We start from the raw sequence: 18,050 nt of genomic DNA, 5'->3' as shown, positions 1-18,050 counted from the left end.
AAAATAGAGCTAAAGATTAATGAAAACGAAACACTCACCGTGCAATAAATCTATTGTGGTCTGACTTACGGTGGATGATGGAAGAATCTATCGTGGATTTTCCAGCTCCATTAAGACCGCTCACTGATCAATTGTGGAATAAAAACGACATGCCTGGCATTTTGTCCAAATACAAGCCTACTACCACTACTGGAAAAATCCCTATTTTCCACTAGCTTTTCATACAGCTACCTGCATTCCCTAACACACTTCTAACACGTTCCAACTCTTCAGCAATATCCACTACCTTTTTTTTCCTGGTATTAGGTACATAGGTATATTGCTTTAACTAAAATAGCCAAAAAAGTATCTCTTATAAAATACAGATCTTATGCAAATGTTTGCGAATGCATAAAGGAGTGTAAATTATTACTATTTGTGATTATTTACTAATCATTTAGACATGTTTGTTGATAAATTATTATTGCAAACCATAATGTACCTACCTCCTTTTGATATTTAAAAAGCGCTCCATACCCACTGGTCAATGCTATGAACCTTCTTTCTAATGGATGGACGGGACGGAATTCACCGGAATGAAAAATACGCTGAAAATGACATAAGGGGATGTGTAATTTGAATGTCTGCATACGTATTCTAATCTCCTAATACAGACCATCACTTTAAGTGAGTATTCTGTTTCCACTGGACGAGTGCAGGTTCAGTATATTAATATGTGATCATTGGTGATTGATTTGGTAGCAATAACATCATTAGATCGAAGGATTTTTTTGGAATTGTTATTTATATTATTCATTTAATAATTTTGATTAATAAATACATCATAAAATGATTTTCTTTAAAATATTTCCCAAAATAATTGTGATAAAAGGTTCGTGTAACATCAGACCGTGTGGCCTAATGGATAAGGCGTCGGACTTCGGATCCGAAGATTGCAGGTTCGAGTCCTGTCACGGTCGCACTTTTTTTTCCTATTCCATTAGAAATGTTTGTTGTCAATTTCAATCCTAATTTAAAAGGTGCTATTGTTTATTGTTTAAGTTATCCGCAATGAATAAAGCCGCGCGAAATTCCATTGAAAACCATAAAATGTAGGAACACAATCCCAGCATTTTCAACTAAATTTAAACTAATGCTACACTAGGAACCAACCCCATATTTATGATTGGAGTTAGATAAACTAACGAGCATCGGGTTTTAAACACTTTATTGATGACAATCCGATAATCATATAATATTTTCGTGTTTTAGATACGAAATCACTATAATAATTGGTTTATCGTCTAGTTTATTTTATGGGGCAATTATCCTATGGGATCTGCGCTAATATAATTAATAACCCAATGCATAGATGATTATCCTGTTTCCCTATAATTCTAATCACATCATAAGTAACGGTTCACACTTAAATTTAACGATTAAAAGTTTTACTTTTTCTCACTGTTGAACGCGACATCTGTAATTACACGTCGTAAACTGTTACCCCAAATGGGCAACTCCATTATAAGTAAAATAAAAAAAAACTGCATACAATCCTTCTATAAGGACAATGTGTTGCCGGCAATTATATCCGTATCCCGATATCTCGAGTAGCCTAAAACCCCGCAATGATAGACGGTGTTGTAGCAGGTGGACTAAATAGCCATAAATAAGCTACACCCATGCTAAATACAGAGCTATAGCGAGAGCGTCCACTCGCTTCTCTAAATTAATTATAATACATGAATTACTTGCCATTTTTTTCTATGGAGTTATTATTGTTTAAAATTTGCAGACCGATCGATAAAGTCATAAAAAAAGGAAAAAGGCACGTGACATAAGGTGACTTAAAGTTCGGGTAGGTGAGTTTTAATTACCTGCAGTTACCTACTATTGATTGTGACTCAAATCAGAGAACGAACTTTTTCGTTATGTATTCGTCACTTTAATGTCATTCAAAACTTCAGAGTGTGTGGCAACAGCGTAAGAAATGTAATTAATGTAATGTAATTAAAATATAAAAACAACTAATTGACGCTTTCTGTCTTTTAGACCATCCTCTATAATGGGGCTATGTTTTATGTTTTAAAATTTCATGTTATGTTTATGTTATTCAACTGCTCCATCATTGGGGCGCCGTAAACCTACCCAGGGGCGGATTAACATTATTTAGTCCTAGGGTAAGATCGTAAGATTATTATATTATTGAAAATACTGAAATCTCAAAAACTGAGATTGTCAAATTTCCTTCGCACCAATTGCCTCCTTAGCTTAAGCGGTCGGAAATTGACGGTTCCCGTTAGCTCCTTTTGTGGGCACTTTTTTTATCACGCTATATATAGACGCTACAGACTACTACTTGCTTATGGACGCCATATCGGATTTTTACGGAATGAAATAGAGGACAAAAAAAGAAATTCATTTGAATGTAAAACATTTGATTTTTCTTGAAAATTAATGTAAAAATGTAGAGTGTGACACGTCATTATTTTTATTTTTTTGCCCTCTATCTCATATAAGAAATAAGAAAGTAGTAGCCTATAGCTTCTACATCTAGCGTGTTATGGAAATGCTGAAAAGTGATAAGTGATAACATACTCACATTCTCCTTGCCCATAGAAGGTGCTAACGAGAATCTTCCATTCCGCCCGTTTTAGATGCGTTTTTTAGTCACACAACTTTAGCCCCGTTTAACCTGCACCGTAACTCTCACCGTTAGATCCCAATGGCGACTCACGAATTTGAACCACTCTATAATGCCGCTGTCAAAGTCTTTCTTAAGCTCTCCTTTTCTTTTTTCTTTTTGTCAAATTCTCCTCAAGTTTCTTGGGCGTTGCTCCATTTCCTCTTAACACGTTCGCTGCGATACCAGTCATATAGGTCTGGTAGCTCTAATTTCGTTCCGGCGGCTACTCATTATGCCATCTATCCCATTCCAACGAAGGATATATCTTAACACACACTTAACCAATAGCAGCGTTACAGGTACCTATATGACCCTCATGCGCAACTTATCTACTTTATAGTGCATAGTGTCTACCAGGCATATGTGTCTGGTATCGTACCCGGTGAAAATAGGTTTACGCATGTGCGGCATCAGGCATATGTGTCCGGTACAGCTTGAGCACGTGTTGCAGGATGTGTAGGTGATTACGGATACTGCTATTGTTTATAATGGCTTCGCGTAGCAAAAAAATATTGAATTTGTTGAAGCAAGATAGTATTTCCTCTATTTCAAATGAACAAAAACAACCAGAACATGAACATGGTTCAGGGAGAATCTTGCATTTGCGCTTGTAGAAGAAGGTTCTGGAGCACAGAATATGAGCTCAGCAACCACTCCCAAAAGAATACATACATTCGCTGTCGAACAAGGTCCAGGGAAAAAACGCCGTCGAAACTGTGTTGGCTGCTACAAAAAGTTAAGAGTTACCTTATCTAGTAAGGAAGCAGACAAGAAAGTTACCAAAGTGTCCAGTTATTGTGCTGATTGTGAAAAGAAACCAGCTATGTGTCTCTCGTGCTTTAATGAAAAACACAATAATATTGCTAAAGTGAATTAGAATAAATTTTTGTTACATAACTGTATGGTTTCTTCGAAATAAATGTATTCATATTAGTTGTTGAATTTTTCTCCAACCCTTTGATTTAGCGACTTGCGACTGAAGTTCGTCATTCATTGAACAATTTTCAAGTAAAGATCATAAAAATTACCGTTTAATAATTTCACATGTTGATAAAAATTATCATAAAAAAAAATCAATCATACCAGACACATTTGTCTGGTATCGTCACAATGAAAAGAACACTCACCAGACACATGTGCCTGGTGCCGCTGAAACGACGAGACAACTTTGAGCGGTACCGCAGCGAACGTGTTAAGCTTTCCATCGAATTGTTTTGAAATATTATCCAAGTCATTCATAAACTCCTCTCAAATTCGCATCATGTTCGGAGATTAAAACGTCGATTCAAATTGCGATTAAAATCAAGTGATTTTTTAAGGAAATAATTCGATTTAAATATACAAAAATTCTTTAATAATCACAATGAGACACAGACGACCTACAAGATCATTTATGAAATTTAAATGGTTAGTGACTACGTCTAAGGAAATAAGTTGGATAATTTAAGAGTGAGGCAAAATTTGGAACCCCCTTTTATACACATTTAAAGTTTCCCGAATTATTCATATTATTTGTAAAGTTTTGGATTTTGGATTTACAAGGAGCAAATTTTAGTTTGTGCATATTGTATAATTACAATTTATTGCCATTCCCTTGCATTAACGATATCTGATGTTATATTAATACCTTTATCTGACATTCACCCCCCATGTGACCTTCAGTTCTCTTCAAATCTTCTTCATGTAATCCTCAAGCTCAACCTATACTCCAATATGTTTTGGAAAGCTTATGTAACTTAATAGAAAATATCTAAAAAAAATTCGATCTGTGTTTGGGGAGTGTAATGGATCGTTTGCTTACAAAGGGTTGACAATCTCCTAAGGTTCGTGGTGTGCTTTGTAGTAAAAATTCTTCTTGTAATGTGTTCGTCACGTTGCTGGAGTACTTTTGTGATTTACCTTCTGTGTACTTTTACTTCCAGCTAGTTCAGATACAAATAGTTTAAGAATAGGAACCAATTCAGTAAATTTTTCTTTCACCGATATATCGTTACTGTCAAAAATTTTTAATCAAAGTTTGGAAAAAATACTCTGAATTTGATACTCCAATAAGTCTGGAGAATTTATGTAACTTTTATAAATTGGTGTATCTTTGAACGTTAAAACTTTTTTTACCCCTATTTGTAAAGACAATGTCAAACAATTACCTCAACCAGAATACATGTATTATAATTAACAAGAAAATAATTGCAGTTCTTCTTCAAACTAAAATTCTAATCCCTAATTGTTCCCAAAATATGCATCTATTAATTAAAAATATAAATTAAGTACATAATAAATTTCTGGTACAATCTCCTGTTTAAAATATACACACTAGTATCACTGAAATTAAATACAAAACTGCCAATCAATGAAGCAAAGATAACCCAAATCCTTTGTTCTGAAATACAATACAAAATCGGTTTCATGCAAGTTGGGTCGATTCCCTTAGGAATATTAAAATCATATCAACGAAGTTTAATGTGCAAATTCCTAAAAATAACAGACCACTAATTCATACAAATTTTTAAAAAAATTAAAAAACCTACGGTTATTGACGTAGGTAATTAATCTTATCTGGAAAATGTCGGTTCCTTTAGAAATATGGAAACAGACCGCCTCGTTAGTACAGTTAACTTTTTACCCCACTCTGGTAACGTTATCTTCGTGATGAATGCAAAGTTTGGTGGAAGAAAAGTTTGAATAGCGAATCCAAGCAAACATTTCGCTAAAGTAATATTCAAGAAAGTGTTGATTAATTTCCTTTAAATTCTCTGCCGTATGCCGTTTTATACAAAATATTATTTATCGCACAATGCGTTATCCAATAACATCACTCAATTGTAAGGATATTGCCCTTACTGTTAGTGATTCGAAAAAAACTTTTTTGTTTACCACGATTATAGTTTAACGTCAGTTTATATAATCTCGTTTTTTTGCGCATTTTTGCAAATTTATTTGTAAAAAAGTGACTGACTGGCTGGCTGGCTGGTAGTAAATGCGGGCCCGTAGAAGAACGCATGTAGAAAGACGAGGAGTGTACATGTACCTACCGTGACCGTGTAATTAACAACTTTAGAGACGGGGCTACATGATGTGGGGCGGCGACACCTGGGCGCCATCCCGGCGCGTGTTATACTAACCTGGAGATTTTTCAGTTCTTCTTCTACAGTTTTGGTCCGAGTATCCAAAAATTGAGTACTATTTTATGGACGGTTTTTAGCGAAATCCACCAAAATGTGAATTACCGGTGAACGGGACGTTGGAACTGGGTACCGACAAAGGAAATGTGGTAGCCCCCAACAAGATTTTACTGATGGTTGAGTCAAAACTTCAAACCCGAATTGCGGGTGAACGGGACGTCGGAGGTGGGTTCCGACAAAGGAAATATGGTAACCCCCGACAAGATTTTATTGATTGTGGAGTCAAAACTGGCTAATAGAATACTGATCTGCCACACAAAAATGCGCTAAAGTCCCTTCGATCTAATACGAGGACTTTGATAATTTTTTATTTGAAAATCAGTTCTCCGACTCGAAAATGTTCCTTTGCGTATATTTTACCACTCGTAAATAAAAGGCCTTGATACGAATCAGTCAGCTAAACAGTTTTTTTTTGTCTCAGAATTTTGTTGTAATTCATTTATTTGTGCATACTTAAACTACTTTTCTAAAACAATATGGTGATTCTGTCTACCGCACAAATTTAAATATGTAAATATATGGTCCTCAAGTTTTCGGGAACGAAGATACTGCCGGAAAATTTTCCGAGGGCGAACCTCCTGAGAGCGAATTTTCTGAAATAGGGGTGAATATTCCAAGGCGAATCTTCCAGGAAGTGAATAGTCCCAGACGTATTTACTGGAGGCGAATTGACCGCATACGATTCTAATAGCAATAGCAAGAGAAGTTTCTAACTGAATCAATGCCGGATTTAAATATTGCCGACTCTGTTGCTAGGTTGTTCGTTTCATCAATCATTTCTGAATGTAAATTTTCGTTGAGGTGGATGGATATGGATATCAGGGCTTCTCTGGTACGTGTTCTCTTATCTTTACGAATACATCGAGGGTAAATATTTGGTGGGCATTGGGATAAATTTTCGGTAGCAAATAATTCTTAGGTGAATATTCTATGTAAGAAGTAGTAGAACATCCGAGTGAAATTGGCTCGATGGAATATTCTGGGCTAGAATGTAAGAATATTATCATGTCGCAAATCGAATATTCCAGAAGGCAAGACTCCAAATGTGAATATTCCGGGGACGAATGGTTCTTTAGAGAGAATGGCAATGAATCTGCCGGGACCAAATATTATACAGGCGAAAATACTACAGATGGGATTTACCCCAAAAAAAGTTTCAATGAGTGTAAATGTAAATAAAATCAATAGATTGCCTGAAATGAGGATTCTAACAAGTCGCACATAATCTCTACAAAAGGTTGCTCCTTTAATGGGGCGTATATTGAAAGTGTTTCGCCGTTAAAATGAAGGACAAAAATGGTCAATTTTATGGTAATGTAAAGTGAAATGCAGGTATACAGAACCAAAGACGAGCATGTGTTAAAAGTCTAATTACTCAAGTGATACTTTAGAAAGCTTTATAATAAAATAAGCTAATGGATCTATAAATAAGGTTCTCTTTACTAGTTTTGCGTAAATGTCTAAGTTATAAAACCCTTCGCTACGTTCCTTTATGTTCTTCTCCACCTTCTTAATTTTTTCATGGCCGTTTAAATTTCATCTTCATCTACTTAAAGAAGAATGCGAACGTTAATAAAATTTAATGGTACTTACATTTTAAGTTAAGGAAAAATGTAAATTAGGGAAAATACATCATAAATAATCAGCTGCTTTCCGGTTTCCTGTATACGAAAATATAATTCATTTTATAAACGTGTTAAGCCGTAAACAAGCACAATTTTGTTGCCATGTACCTACTCTACGTGTAGTTGTTATCCTTCTAAGAAAATCCAAATCTTTGTTGTATTTCCCTTGATGTTCATAAGACTATGCAAAATTTTCGTTACGGTTTGCTTAAATAATTCCGTAAGTAGACGAAGACAAGTGTAGAGCCCTCACGTATGAATTTTCCCAAATATCGCTGGCGCATTTATTGTCTTATGTCATGCAAATCTCCATCTTATTTTCTATATCCTTTACATTCCTTTCACGTCAATTATACTCTTCTTTCAGCGAGTGTCTGCGCAGCAGAGTCCCCCAGGGTGAGCGTAAATAAAAAATAATAAAAGAGCAGTTTATAATTCCGACAGGCTGTCTAAAGGCACTCAAGAGAAATCATTTGTTTCTTTCCCTTAAATTGGAGTATAATTTATGTTACGTTGTGTATATGCATTTCATTTGCTATACATTAAACGGGAATCAAATTTAGAGTCGGTCAGAAGTTTAGGCGAAGGATAAAACAGCGAAGGGGACGAAACGTGTCTTTTTAGCTATAATTCAAGAGCAAAACACATTCATAAGTTAAACTTTTGAGTGTAGTTGAAGTTTCAGCACATCTCGATAAATCAATGATTAATAATGAAGTTGGGAGATGTTTACCGCGAAATATCGCACAAGTCAGGAACACTCAAAGTGTAAAGTTTTGGTGGTCATCACTTTTCAAACTTATTTTGGGAACGTCCATATTTTTCGACGATATATACTGGAATAAAGTGGATGATGAGAAATGGACTTTCATCCCTCAAAATATGTAGTTGGGAAGCTCGAAGAGATATCGCTCTAAGTTCCGAAACTTGCGTACATCACTCTTTAGCGCGTATTTTATTAAGGGTTTTAAAAGTGCGCCGTACTTAACTCGTGTTAAAATAGCATGCATCGGCAAGGGTAAATGCAAGGGCCAAGATTTATGTATTCTAATAAAACTTAAACAAGCAGAAGTCGACACAACATAATACAGTAGCAAATACTATAAATAACATTAGTCCCGCTCGGCGGCATATATCAGGATGTTAAACTGTGTCTCTAATTGCGCGAGGACTCGCCATTGCATGTGTTATATATTTAGTAAGACGCACGGTCCAAGTCAACTCTCTAGCCTGCTATTTGCCTTTGATTTATGAAACATAACGATGACTGTTGGGGGTGGCCCATGATTCAAAGGGAAAGTTCATGTCCAAACTATCCTTAGGCACATCCTTTTTATACTAACCGCTTTAACTTTGACAAAATGTAACAGTCGTTAGCTAACCAGTTCTCGGATGAATTATTTGTAGTTGAACTACAGACTCCAAGTTACTAAAGTATTAAGAAAGTAGTCCATTGTATCCCAAATTCGATATCAGATATTGAAGTCCAATTTCATCAAATGTGTTGATCCGCCGATAACGGTCGCACTAGCTCTTTACACCCCGGGATTCGTGAAGTACCTAACTGTAGGTAAATAGTTTACTTCGTTGCTGTTAATGAAGCTATATAGACCTTTTTTATGACCGATTTAACACAATGCCCTAATCACAAACGTAATGATGAAATACAACATCCCCATACCTACCCACTAAGTATATAATTTCTATTAAAACTACGTTTCATAATTTCATTGTGCAGAAAAACAGATTAGTTACAGGCATCTGAGGCAGTAAACGAACGCTTCCCCACACAGGAATAACGTCTATTTATGCGTGATCACTTTCTTGCTTCAAAATGTCTACACGCAAAACTATACTTTCTCGAGTACCTAGCAAGGTATATTTTAGATCCGTCCGTCCTTCCGTTTGTCCAGTGACGTGAACCAACAGAAAGACAAGACGGATCGAAAGCGGATAGTCTAATCGCTCCCATTACGTGGCCCGCACTAAAAGAGCATATTGGAAGAGTAATTTCAATTACTTTTGACTCAAAATCTTTGATCAATAGGAATTAAATCTTCTTATTTTGATTAACAAGCACCCGTCCTTATCGCTTATGATATCTCTTGATCGGGGTGAACAAATAAGAGACCAAACGTGTCATGGAGAAAAACCTACAAATGCGAAGAGAAGGAGGATATGAAGGAAGCGAGAAAAACTCTGGACCCACAGATATATGTAAAGAAAGGTGTGATGGGAAAAATGTAAGAAAGGAATACAAGAAGGAAGTAACTTGAAAATTACCTAATATTAAGGTTATAGATGAGATACACAAAGAAAAGGATGAACTCAAAAGCAGTATTGTTAAAGGCAGAAATGCAAAAAAGGTAAAAGAAGGGAAGAAGGTCGGTTGTCGTAAAAAATTAAATGAGGAAGTCGTGAAAGATGCGTGAAATAAACACGCGAATAAGGAATGAACAAGTCGCGAAGGGGGGGGGGGGGGGGAAAATGTGTAAAAAGAGTGAAGATAGTATAAAGAAGACGCAGAAGAATATATGTACAAGACGGATGAAGAAAAATCGAAAATTGGCTGTAGTGGCTCATATGGCTCAACTCCGGAGTTTGAGGGCGTCTGATGAGCCGTCGCTTTCGGACCACATGCATATTCATCTCCAACAAAACCTAGTATCCCACTGCGGACCCTGTAGGTTTCGGACGATCCACTGGCTGGGACAGCTATAAACCGCGAACCTTTCGAGGAACGAAGAGAACAGGAAGGATGTTCGCTCTTTAATAGGACCATGCGAACTAAGCTGCCTGCGGACTGGGAAGATCTCAAGATCGGTCAGTGCATGTATAAGGTGCATATTCAAAGGTCTGGGCCTTGGAGGACCTTCTGTGGTAAGATAGAGGGTGTTCCTGAAGCTCAAAAACTTCGTTAGATCCTTTTGAAAGATTCGGGGGAAAAGGTGGGGACGCCGAGGCTTCCACACCTTTCAGGCTGTGGGGTCTACGTAAGCTCGGACACCAAAGGGAGCTACACCAGTCGGTATAAGGCCGGTCGACTGGGGGGAAGGGAGGAAGCGTCAATGATGCATAAAGAAAAGAAGCAACACAACACGAAAAAAGAAGAATGCATTAAGTTCAAGCATGTGAGAAGGGAGATCTGAAAAAGCGCGAAGAGAACATAGCCTCTCATGTGTTTATGAAAGGGAGAAAATCTAAAGAAAGAAGTCGTGAAGAAGTGTGATGAAGTTAGAGACCAAGGAAAAGAAAGTGATGCAGAGCGTGCAGAAGTAGGCTAAAAGAACAGCAAGAGAATGAAAAGGGATTACTGAAGGAAAAGCAAAAGGAAGAAGCTGCGAAAAAATTGTTTGGTTTCTGAAACCTGAGTAATTTAGAAATCACCATCATGCGTGTGCTTCTTATTAAATTCGCACACATTGAATTGGAAAATAAAAATTATTCACCGAGTAAAACAAAAATTGTGGTTCCTAAATCAAAAATTCAAAGAAATTTAGATCTAAGAATTTTTTGCGTAAGATTCGGATGTTTTAAATCTCGTTCAAAAGGCAGATGTATTCCGAAAAAAAAATAAACAGGGACAAACTTCGAAAGTCCGCGCAAAACATGGCTTAAAAAATTAACGGTGTAACTAAAATCGGTTATTAATAAGTGATGGGAACTGAAATAATTTTCGTTCATCTTCCAAAGGACGGGAGCTTTCGGAGGCTGCAAAAATAATTAAAATACCTCTACGGGAACAATTAGAAAACTGAACGTCCTTTGGAAGATGAACGAAAATTATTTCAGTTCCCATCACTTATTAATAACCGATTTTAGTTACACCGTTAATTTTTTAAGCCATGTTTTGCGCGGACTTTCGAAGTTTGTCCCTGTTTATTTTTTTTTCGGAATACATGTTGTTTTCCTTATCGACGGCTAAACGACACAGCAAATGAAAGCACTTATCTTCCATTTCCAACTCTAATAATTATTAGAATAATTTTTAGAATGGTCCAGCACGCCCTGGCTTTATTTGGCTAATTTCAGTCAGATTTAAAATAAGTGAAAAAAATCTCTTAAAATACTGTTATTTTGGGCATTTTCTGAAATATGTGCTATATATTCAACGACCTACTTGTACTTAATCCACATTTTCAAGACTGAACAACGATTTTCCATATTTATCTCAAATTTTTTCTTACCACTTATACTGATACCTGTAAATTCCAAAGGGTCGAGAAAATAGATTTTCTTACTGTCTGGATTCGTTACGTTACGTCGCGAGAAACTAAGTCTTGGCCCGTCGATGTGCTCCAACCGAATCTTCTCCATTTGAAAGTGTGCCGAAAAATTAACTTGACTCATCAACCATGTGATCCCAAAGAATTTGGAAAGCGGTGCAAAAAACTAATACCAACTAAAACCAATATTTCGCAATCGGCCTTCCCACTTTTCCTACCTATCACAAGAATCAAGCCTAAATAAATGTATGAATTTTTGGTTACTTCAAATCTAGGCGCTTCAAAAATGTACCGCTCTACAAAAAAAAATGCTGTCGCAACCAAGGTCGCAACTGGCCCTACGAAAAAAAATTGCGGTTTGGGTCCGATAACTTCTGAACAATTCTCCCACGACGTGGACACCAATGTGAAAATGTGATTAAATTACAACCCTTGAACGGCATTTTCAACAATAATATAATAGTAATTACTTAAACAAGATTTGGTCTCTTAATCAATGGCCACCAGACTGAGGGTGATTATTGCTATTTTGTGCTTTAAATTTAAAAAAACCATTTTTGAGAAATAATGACACGGATACATTTTACATAAACCGAAAGCAAAGACCCTCAAAAGCACAAGTACGTATATATACTTCATAAAAATGTTGAATTTTATACGAGTAACCCCAGCCTCTCTTAGATGCTCAACAAAATTTATTTACGTAGATATTTTTCCCAAGAATTATTTACGTTTCCTAATTTCATAATCTAAAATATGTAGAGTCGGTTGCAAAGACATAATTTTTGCTACTTTACGACTGCGAGCCTAACCAGGAAACAATACATGAATCACTTGCCAACCCAGCTCGCGTGTAATAGATGAGTACTTTCAAGGATTAAAACAAAACGTATTGAAATATTTTTATTTCACCCTCGAAACGAGTTTTATGAATATTATATGGGACTATACGTAGATGTAATACTATAAAATATGACCAGCTTCATAGCCACTCGTATATTCGTTTCACAAATAAATAAACTTTGTACACAAAAGGTAATGAATTATGAAAAATATTTCGTTTCGAAAAACTAACCTATCGGCATAAGTAAGCCTCTTGCACATTTTTGCCATTAATAGTTTCTATTGATAAATCAGGATTGTTTAGTAATACACAATTCAAATAATTAAATGTGTAGAATGAAAAGAAATAAAATTGGCCATCGTATTTCGTCCAATAAAAAAGAAAAGTATTGGCAACGTGTGCGCAGAGCTGATCTTTTTGTATTATTCCCAACTGCCGATAAAGGTTTCTGTATTACAAGAGATATAAGTTTTATATAAGAAAAATATTTAGGTGTACCAATAAATATATATTACAAATAGTTCGTATTGGAAGCTGGTGTACAGGTGAACGCAAAGTGACACCGGAATCCCTATGGCCTTGTATCTCCCTCTTTACTCTCATAGAGGACAATAATCGAGCGTCCGTTTTTCCCTGGATGGTATTAGGGTATCGGTCTCCAGACGTATTTCACCTTAGCCGCGATATTGGACGAGGTACTCCCCAAATAACTTGTGTATTCTATCGAATGCATGAAGTTATTTTACAGGGTGGTCGGGCGCACTTACGTAACATAAACTGCCAGATTTTATTCATAAGTTATCACGACCACGTTACGTTTCCTTAACTTGTACCTCTTGTAAAGTGTGCCATTGGGCACACGCAATTATTATTTAGAATAGCAAGATATGTTGAGTAATTCCATAATTGTGCACGTGAAGAAATTGCATTTGCACGAAGTTCCGAATATAATCAAAGACGTACGCCGTTTGTGTAATTTAAACGCGCACCCTGTGTAGTAAGTTTCATCTAGTAAGCAAGTCCCTCAATAAGTTGTAAGTTCCATCGGGATCTGAAGATAGCATTGTATATGAGCACCGTTAGACTGGACATAGTTTAAGCCGTCCCATAAACAAGAGGGTATCTGGACATCAGTCGGAAACAGTTCTCTCGGTCTCCTTCTGATCCCCGAGGTAAACATCGTAACTTCCCATATCGGAGAAACTATAGATATTGGAGAAATAGATGACGCAAACCCACAATAAACTTACTAACATTTACTTTATTGGAGCTATTACAATTTTTAATTTTTATTGGCGTTACGATCACATTGATTTTTCTTCTCTTCCATTTTTTATTTGTACTTTACTTACATTTTTACTACACAAGTTGTAGCTTATTGCCATCTAAGCCATCATCAGTTTTAGATTTTAGATTTTAAGGGTAGCCTAAGCAGTTTCAGTCCAATACATTAAAGGGTGAGTAAGATCAGAGTAAGTCGCTAGGGGTGGGAATTACAACTACGACCTCGGAAGGCAGCGCTGTTTGAGTAACTAAAGTGCACTTCGCATAATCCCTTAGTTCATTTTCATATTCGTATCACGAGGCAATAATTTATCGTCCCCAAAGCCGGATTTAGCATGGGGCCATGTGGGCCCTGTTCCATAGCGGCAAATTTTTAAGGTCGAGAAAAAACCAAATTTGGGAAATAATTGTGCAGTACCATCGTGGGAAAATAACGTAACCTAACATAAAGTTAGAATGTTACGCACAATCTTACCAATTTAAAAGTGATCATGAAATTTGGAATAATGCAACCTCACATTTCGACGAATTATATGAACTTTGCATTAAATTGTCGAAAATTTAGGGCTTCTCCGGCAAATTTTGTTGTTGATGTTGCAGATCATCATTTTAGCCTTGACTGTTAAATAATTGCATTTTTTATTAATTTTGTCAGCTGAAATATTTAACGTCAAATATTGAGCTTTTTTTGAATATTGGTGAACTGGTTTTAAGGGCACCAAATTTAATACGTGTTTTTTAGTAGTACAAGTTGTATTTTGAATTTGACATGTTGTAGAGAATAAATCTTCCCTTACTTTGACATGGTGAATATTAGTTTGGAGGATTAAATTATAAACAGTGCCACCTGAACCAACCAGTACCTAATCAAAACGACGCCTGGTCGCGACTACGACCAACAACATTTTTATTCTTAAATTTGACATTCTAATAGTCATTTATGCCAAAGAAGAGTGAGCGGTTGAATAATGGGCGTCCACCACCTTACCTCGAGGAATTTGTTACTGGAAGTTTATCTGACGATTCAAACGACGACAAAGACTTGGATGTAACAATCAAAATGGAAGATTCTAGGGTTACATCACTTTTGGAAGGACTTACGAATCAGATTACATTGATGCAAGCACAGCTGATGCAAAATACAGAGGTACAGACAAGGATGGAAGAGAAGAATAATGAACTTCATCAGAAGCTGGAAGCTACAAATCGACAACTTGCTGAAGTTCAGCGAACGATGAAAATTGAAGTCCCTCCTACAACTCGATCATCAGCTATACTGAATAATTCAGTCCCAGTAACATTACCTGCACAGCTTGATACGCCTTCGCCTTCGATAACTCCGACAAGAAATTCGACGCACCAACAGTCAACACCTTCATGTTCAATTCCTAGTTTTTCTGTTTACCCAAATAACCCTGTATATTGGCAACAGCATCCATCGTTACCTGTCAGAAAGTATTTAGTAGCATTGCCAAAGTTTGATGGAAATCCTTGCGACTGGCTGGTTTTCAATGCAGAGTATAAAAGAACTACAACAGAGTTTGCATATACTTCTTCAGAAAATACAACGAGACTAAACAGTAGTTTGCAAGGGAAAGCTCGTGAGCTTGTTCAGTGGTTATTAATTCATGACGACATGGCGGAGAAGATCATGGAGAGATTGTATAGCAGGTTTGGTCGACCAGAACTTTTAGTGGACGCACAAATTACTATGTTGAAGAACATTCCCGGAATCTGTGAAAATAATGTGGGACAGATTATTCCTTTTGCTGACAAAGTGATCAACTTTAGTCACTTTATGTTAACTTGTTCTAGTCAACATCAGCTTGCCAATCCCACACTGCTTAATGAGTTGATCTTAAAGCTCCCAATGAATATGAGAATTGCATGGGCCTCTCATATTAGTTCACTGACTGGTGTCCCGTCTATATTAGATTTTAGTAACTGGATTGAAGTTAAAGCCGACAACATAGCCAGAGTTCCTGTGTGCAATTCTTTGATTTCTCCGACAGAGAAAAAGACGACACCCAAGAAATATCAAATGCTTCACACTTCCAACGTTACAAGTAAGAAAGAAATGAACTGTGTCTTATGCGAAAAGAACCATTTCATCGCTAACTGCCCGGATTTTTTGAATAAATCTACAGATGATAAATGGAAGTTAGTAACAGAAAAGAAATTGTGTTTTTCTTGTTTGAAATTTGGACATTCTACTAGAATGTGCCGCATTAGAAAGTCTTGCAATAAGAATGGATGTAACAGAGTTCATCATCCTCAATTACACAGTGAATGTCAAGATAATAAATCTACGCCAACGGTTTTAAATATGGAAGTATCCTGTCATGCTGCGTTGAAAGCAAATGAATCCAAGGTGTTGTTTAAAGTAGTTCCAGTAAAATTATACAATAGAGGAGAAGTTGTTTCCACGTATGCATTGATTGATGAGGGATCAAGCGTAAGTCTGATCAAGAGAACCGTAGCTGTACGTTTGAAGTTGAAGGGACCTATGCGAAAGTTGAATCTCCAATGGTTCGGAGACCACTGTAGTTCTGAAGAAACTGAAATCGTTAAATTTAACATATCTGGAATCCATAACAATGCCGAAGTGTTTGAGATGAGGAATGTGTGTACCGTAAACAATCTTTGTCTTCCAATGCAAACTGTAGACATGAATCAACTTCATTCCAAATATGACTACTTACAAAATCTTCCTATTGCCAGCTATACTGACGCCCGACCAGAGCTATTAATAGGATTGGACTTTTGTCATTTGGGATTATCGAACAGAAAGATTCAACAAACATCAAATGGACCTATTGTTGCAGAAAGTCCTCTTGGTTGGATAGTTTATGGAAGAACAGTTGACAATGAGATACAATCAAGTCCAGAAAGAATGTTTCATGTGAGAGGGTACTTTGACGACATCCATTCTATTGTAAAAGACTATTTTACCACTGAAAACTTTGGTGTTGAACTATCAACAACACCAAGAGAGTCTTCTGAAACGGTTCGAGCGCGTCAACTGTTGGAATCAACAACAAAAAAGGTCAAAGGTCGTTACGAAAGTGGTCTATTATGGAAAAACGATGACATAGTTTTACCAGATAGTTACCCAATGGCAATCAGTCGATTGAGAAATGTTGAAAACAAGATGAAAAAAGAACCTGTTTACGGTATGAAGTACAAGGAAACTATTGTCAGCTACGTGCAGAAAGGATATGCTCGTAAATTGTCATCTGAAGAGGTTGTTGAAATTTCTCCACGGACTTGGTATTTACCACATTTCGGTGTACTGAATCCAAATAAGCCTGGAAAATTCAGACTTGTATTTGATGCCGCGGCTAAAGTTGGAGAAACATCCCTTAATTCATCATTGTTGACAGGTCCAGATCTAAATCAGCCACTTCTCACAGTTTTATCTAAATTTCGTGAAGGTCAAGTTGGGGTATGTGCTGACATCAAGGAGATGTTTCACCAGGTGATAATTCGTGAAGAAGACCAAAACTCTCAACGATTTTTATGGAGAAATGATAAAACTGGCGAAATTGAGGTATATAAGATGTTAGTTATGATATTTGGATCCACATCTTCACCGACAACAGCTCAATATGTCAAAAACTTTCATGCAACACAGTATCTAGAAAGTCATCACGAAGCGGCCAAAGCAATTATTGAACGACATTACGTTGACGATTACGTTAATAGCTTTCACACCGATGAACAGGCAATAACTGTATCCATGATGGTTAAAAATATTGAGATGGCTGGTGGTTTTGAATTACGAGGTTTTATATCAAATTCAAGAAAGGTTACTTCGATCTTGAATCAGGAACAAGGTGATCAACTATATCAAGTGGATATGAACTTGGACAAATCCTCTACATGTGATAAGATACTGGGCATGGTATGGGACACATCCACTGACGAGTTCAAATTCAACTTGAAGTTTAATCGTTTAGAATCGACAGTAATCACTTGTGAAAGAATTCCAACAAAGAGAGAATTTTTAGCGATTGTCATGTCAGTATATGATCCGTTCGGATTCTTACCGGATTTTCTTGTATACATGAAGGTACTCTTGCAACTTGTATGGAGGTCTGGTGTAGAATGGGATCAACCAATACCTACACATCTTTACGAGCGATGGTGTGCATGGAGTCGAGAATTAACAAAGGTTAGTCACTTTCGTATTACACGTTGTTACTCAAAGGGACTGCGGATGCC

The 18,050-nt window shown here is 36.6% G+C and overlaps 1 protein-coding gene and 1 non-coding gene across 2 annotated transcripts; both read left to right on the top strand.

Annotated features, from left to right (window-relative positions):
- The first annotated feature begins 886 nt into the window (after positions 1-886).
- Positions 887-959, top strand: Trnar-ucg. Its single transcript has one exon. It is a non-coding gene; the product is annotated as a tRNA-Arg (tRNA).
- A 13,807-nt stretch (positions 960-14,766) lies between these two features.
- Positions 14,767-17,797, top strand: LOC116176098. The gene is made up of 2 exons (XM_031494570.1): positions 14,767-17,730; positions 17,786-17,797. The coding sequence occupies exons 1-2, from the start codon at positions 14,767-14,769 to the stop codon at positions 17,795-17,797; spliced, it is 2,976 nt and encodes a 991-aa protein (XP_031350430.1).
- The last annotated feature ends 253 nt before the right edge of the window (positions 17,798-18,050 follow it).

Source organism: Photinus pyralis, unplaced genomic scaffold, assembly GCF_008802855.1.
Source record: "Photinus pyralis isolate 1611_PpyrPB1 unplaced genomic scaffold, Ppyr1.3 Ppyr1.4_LG7, whole genome shotgun sequence".
NCBI classification, from domain to species: Eukaryota; Metazoa; Arthropoda; class Insecta; order Coleoptera; family Lampyridae; genus Photinus; species Photinus pyralis.
This window is presented reverse-complemented; position numbering and strand designations above follow the sequence as displayed.

Coding starts and splice junctions, on each gene's coding strand:
- LOC116176098 (XM_031494570.1), top strand. CDS start 14,767: ATGCCAAAGAAGAGTGAGCGGTTGAATAATGGGCGTCCACCACCTTAC.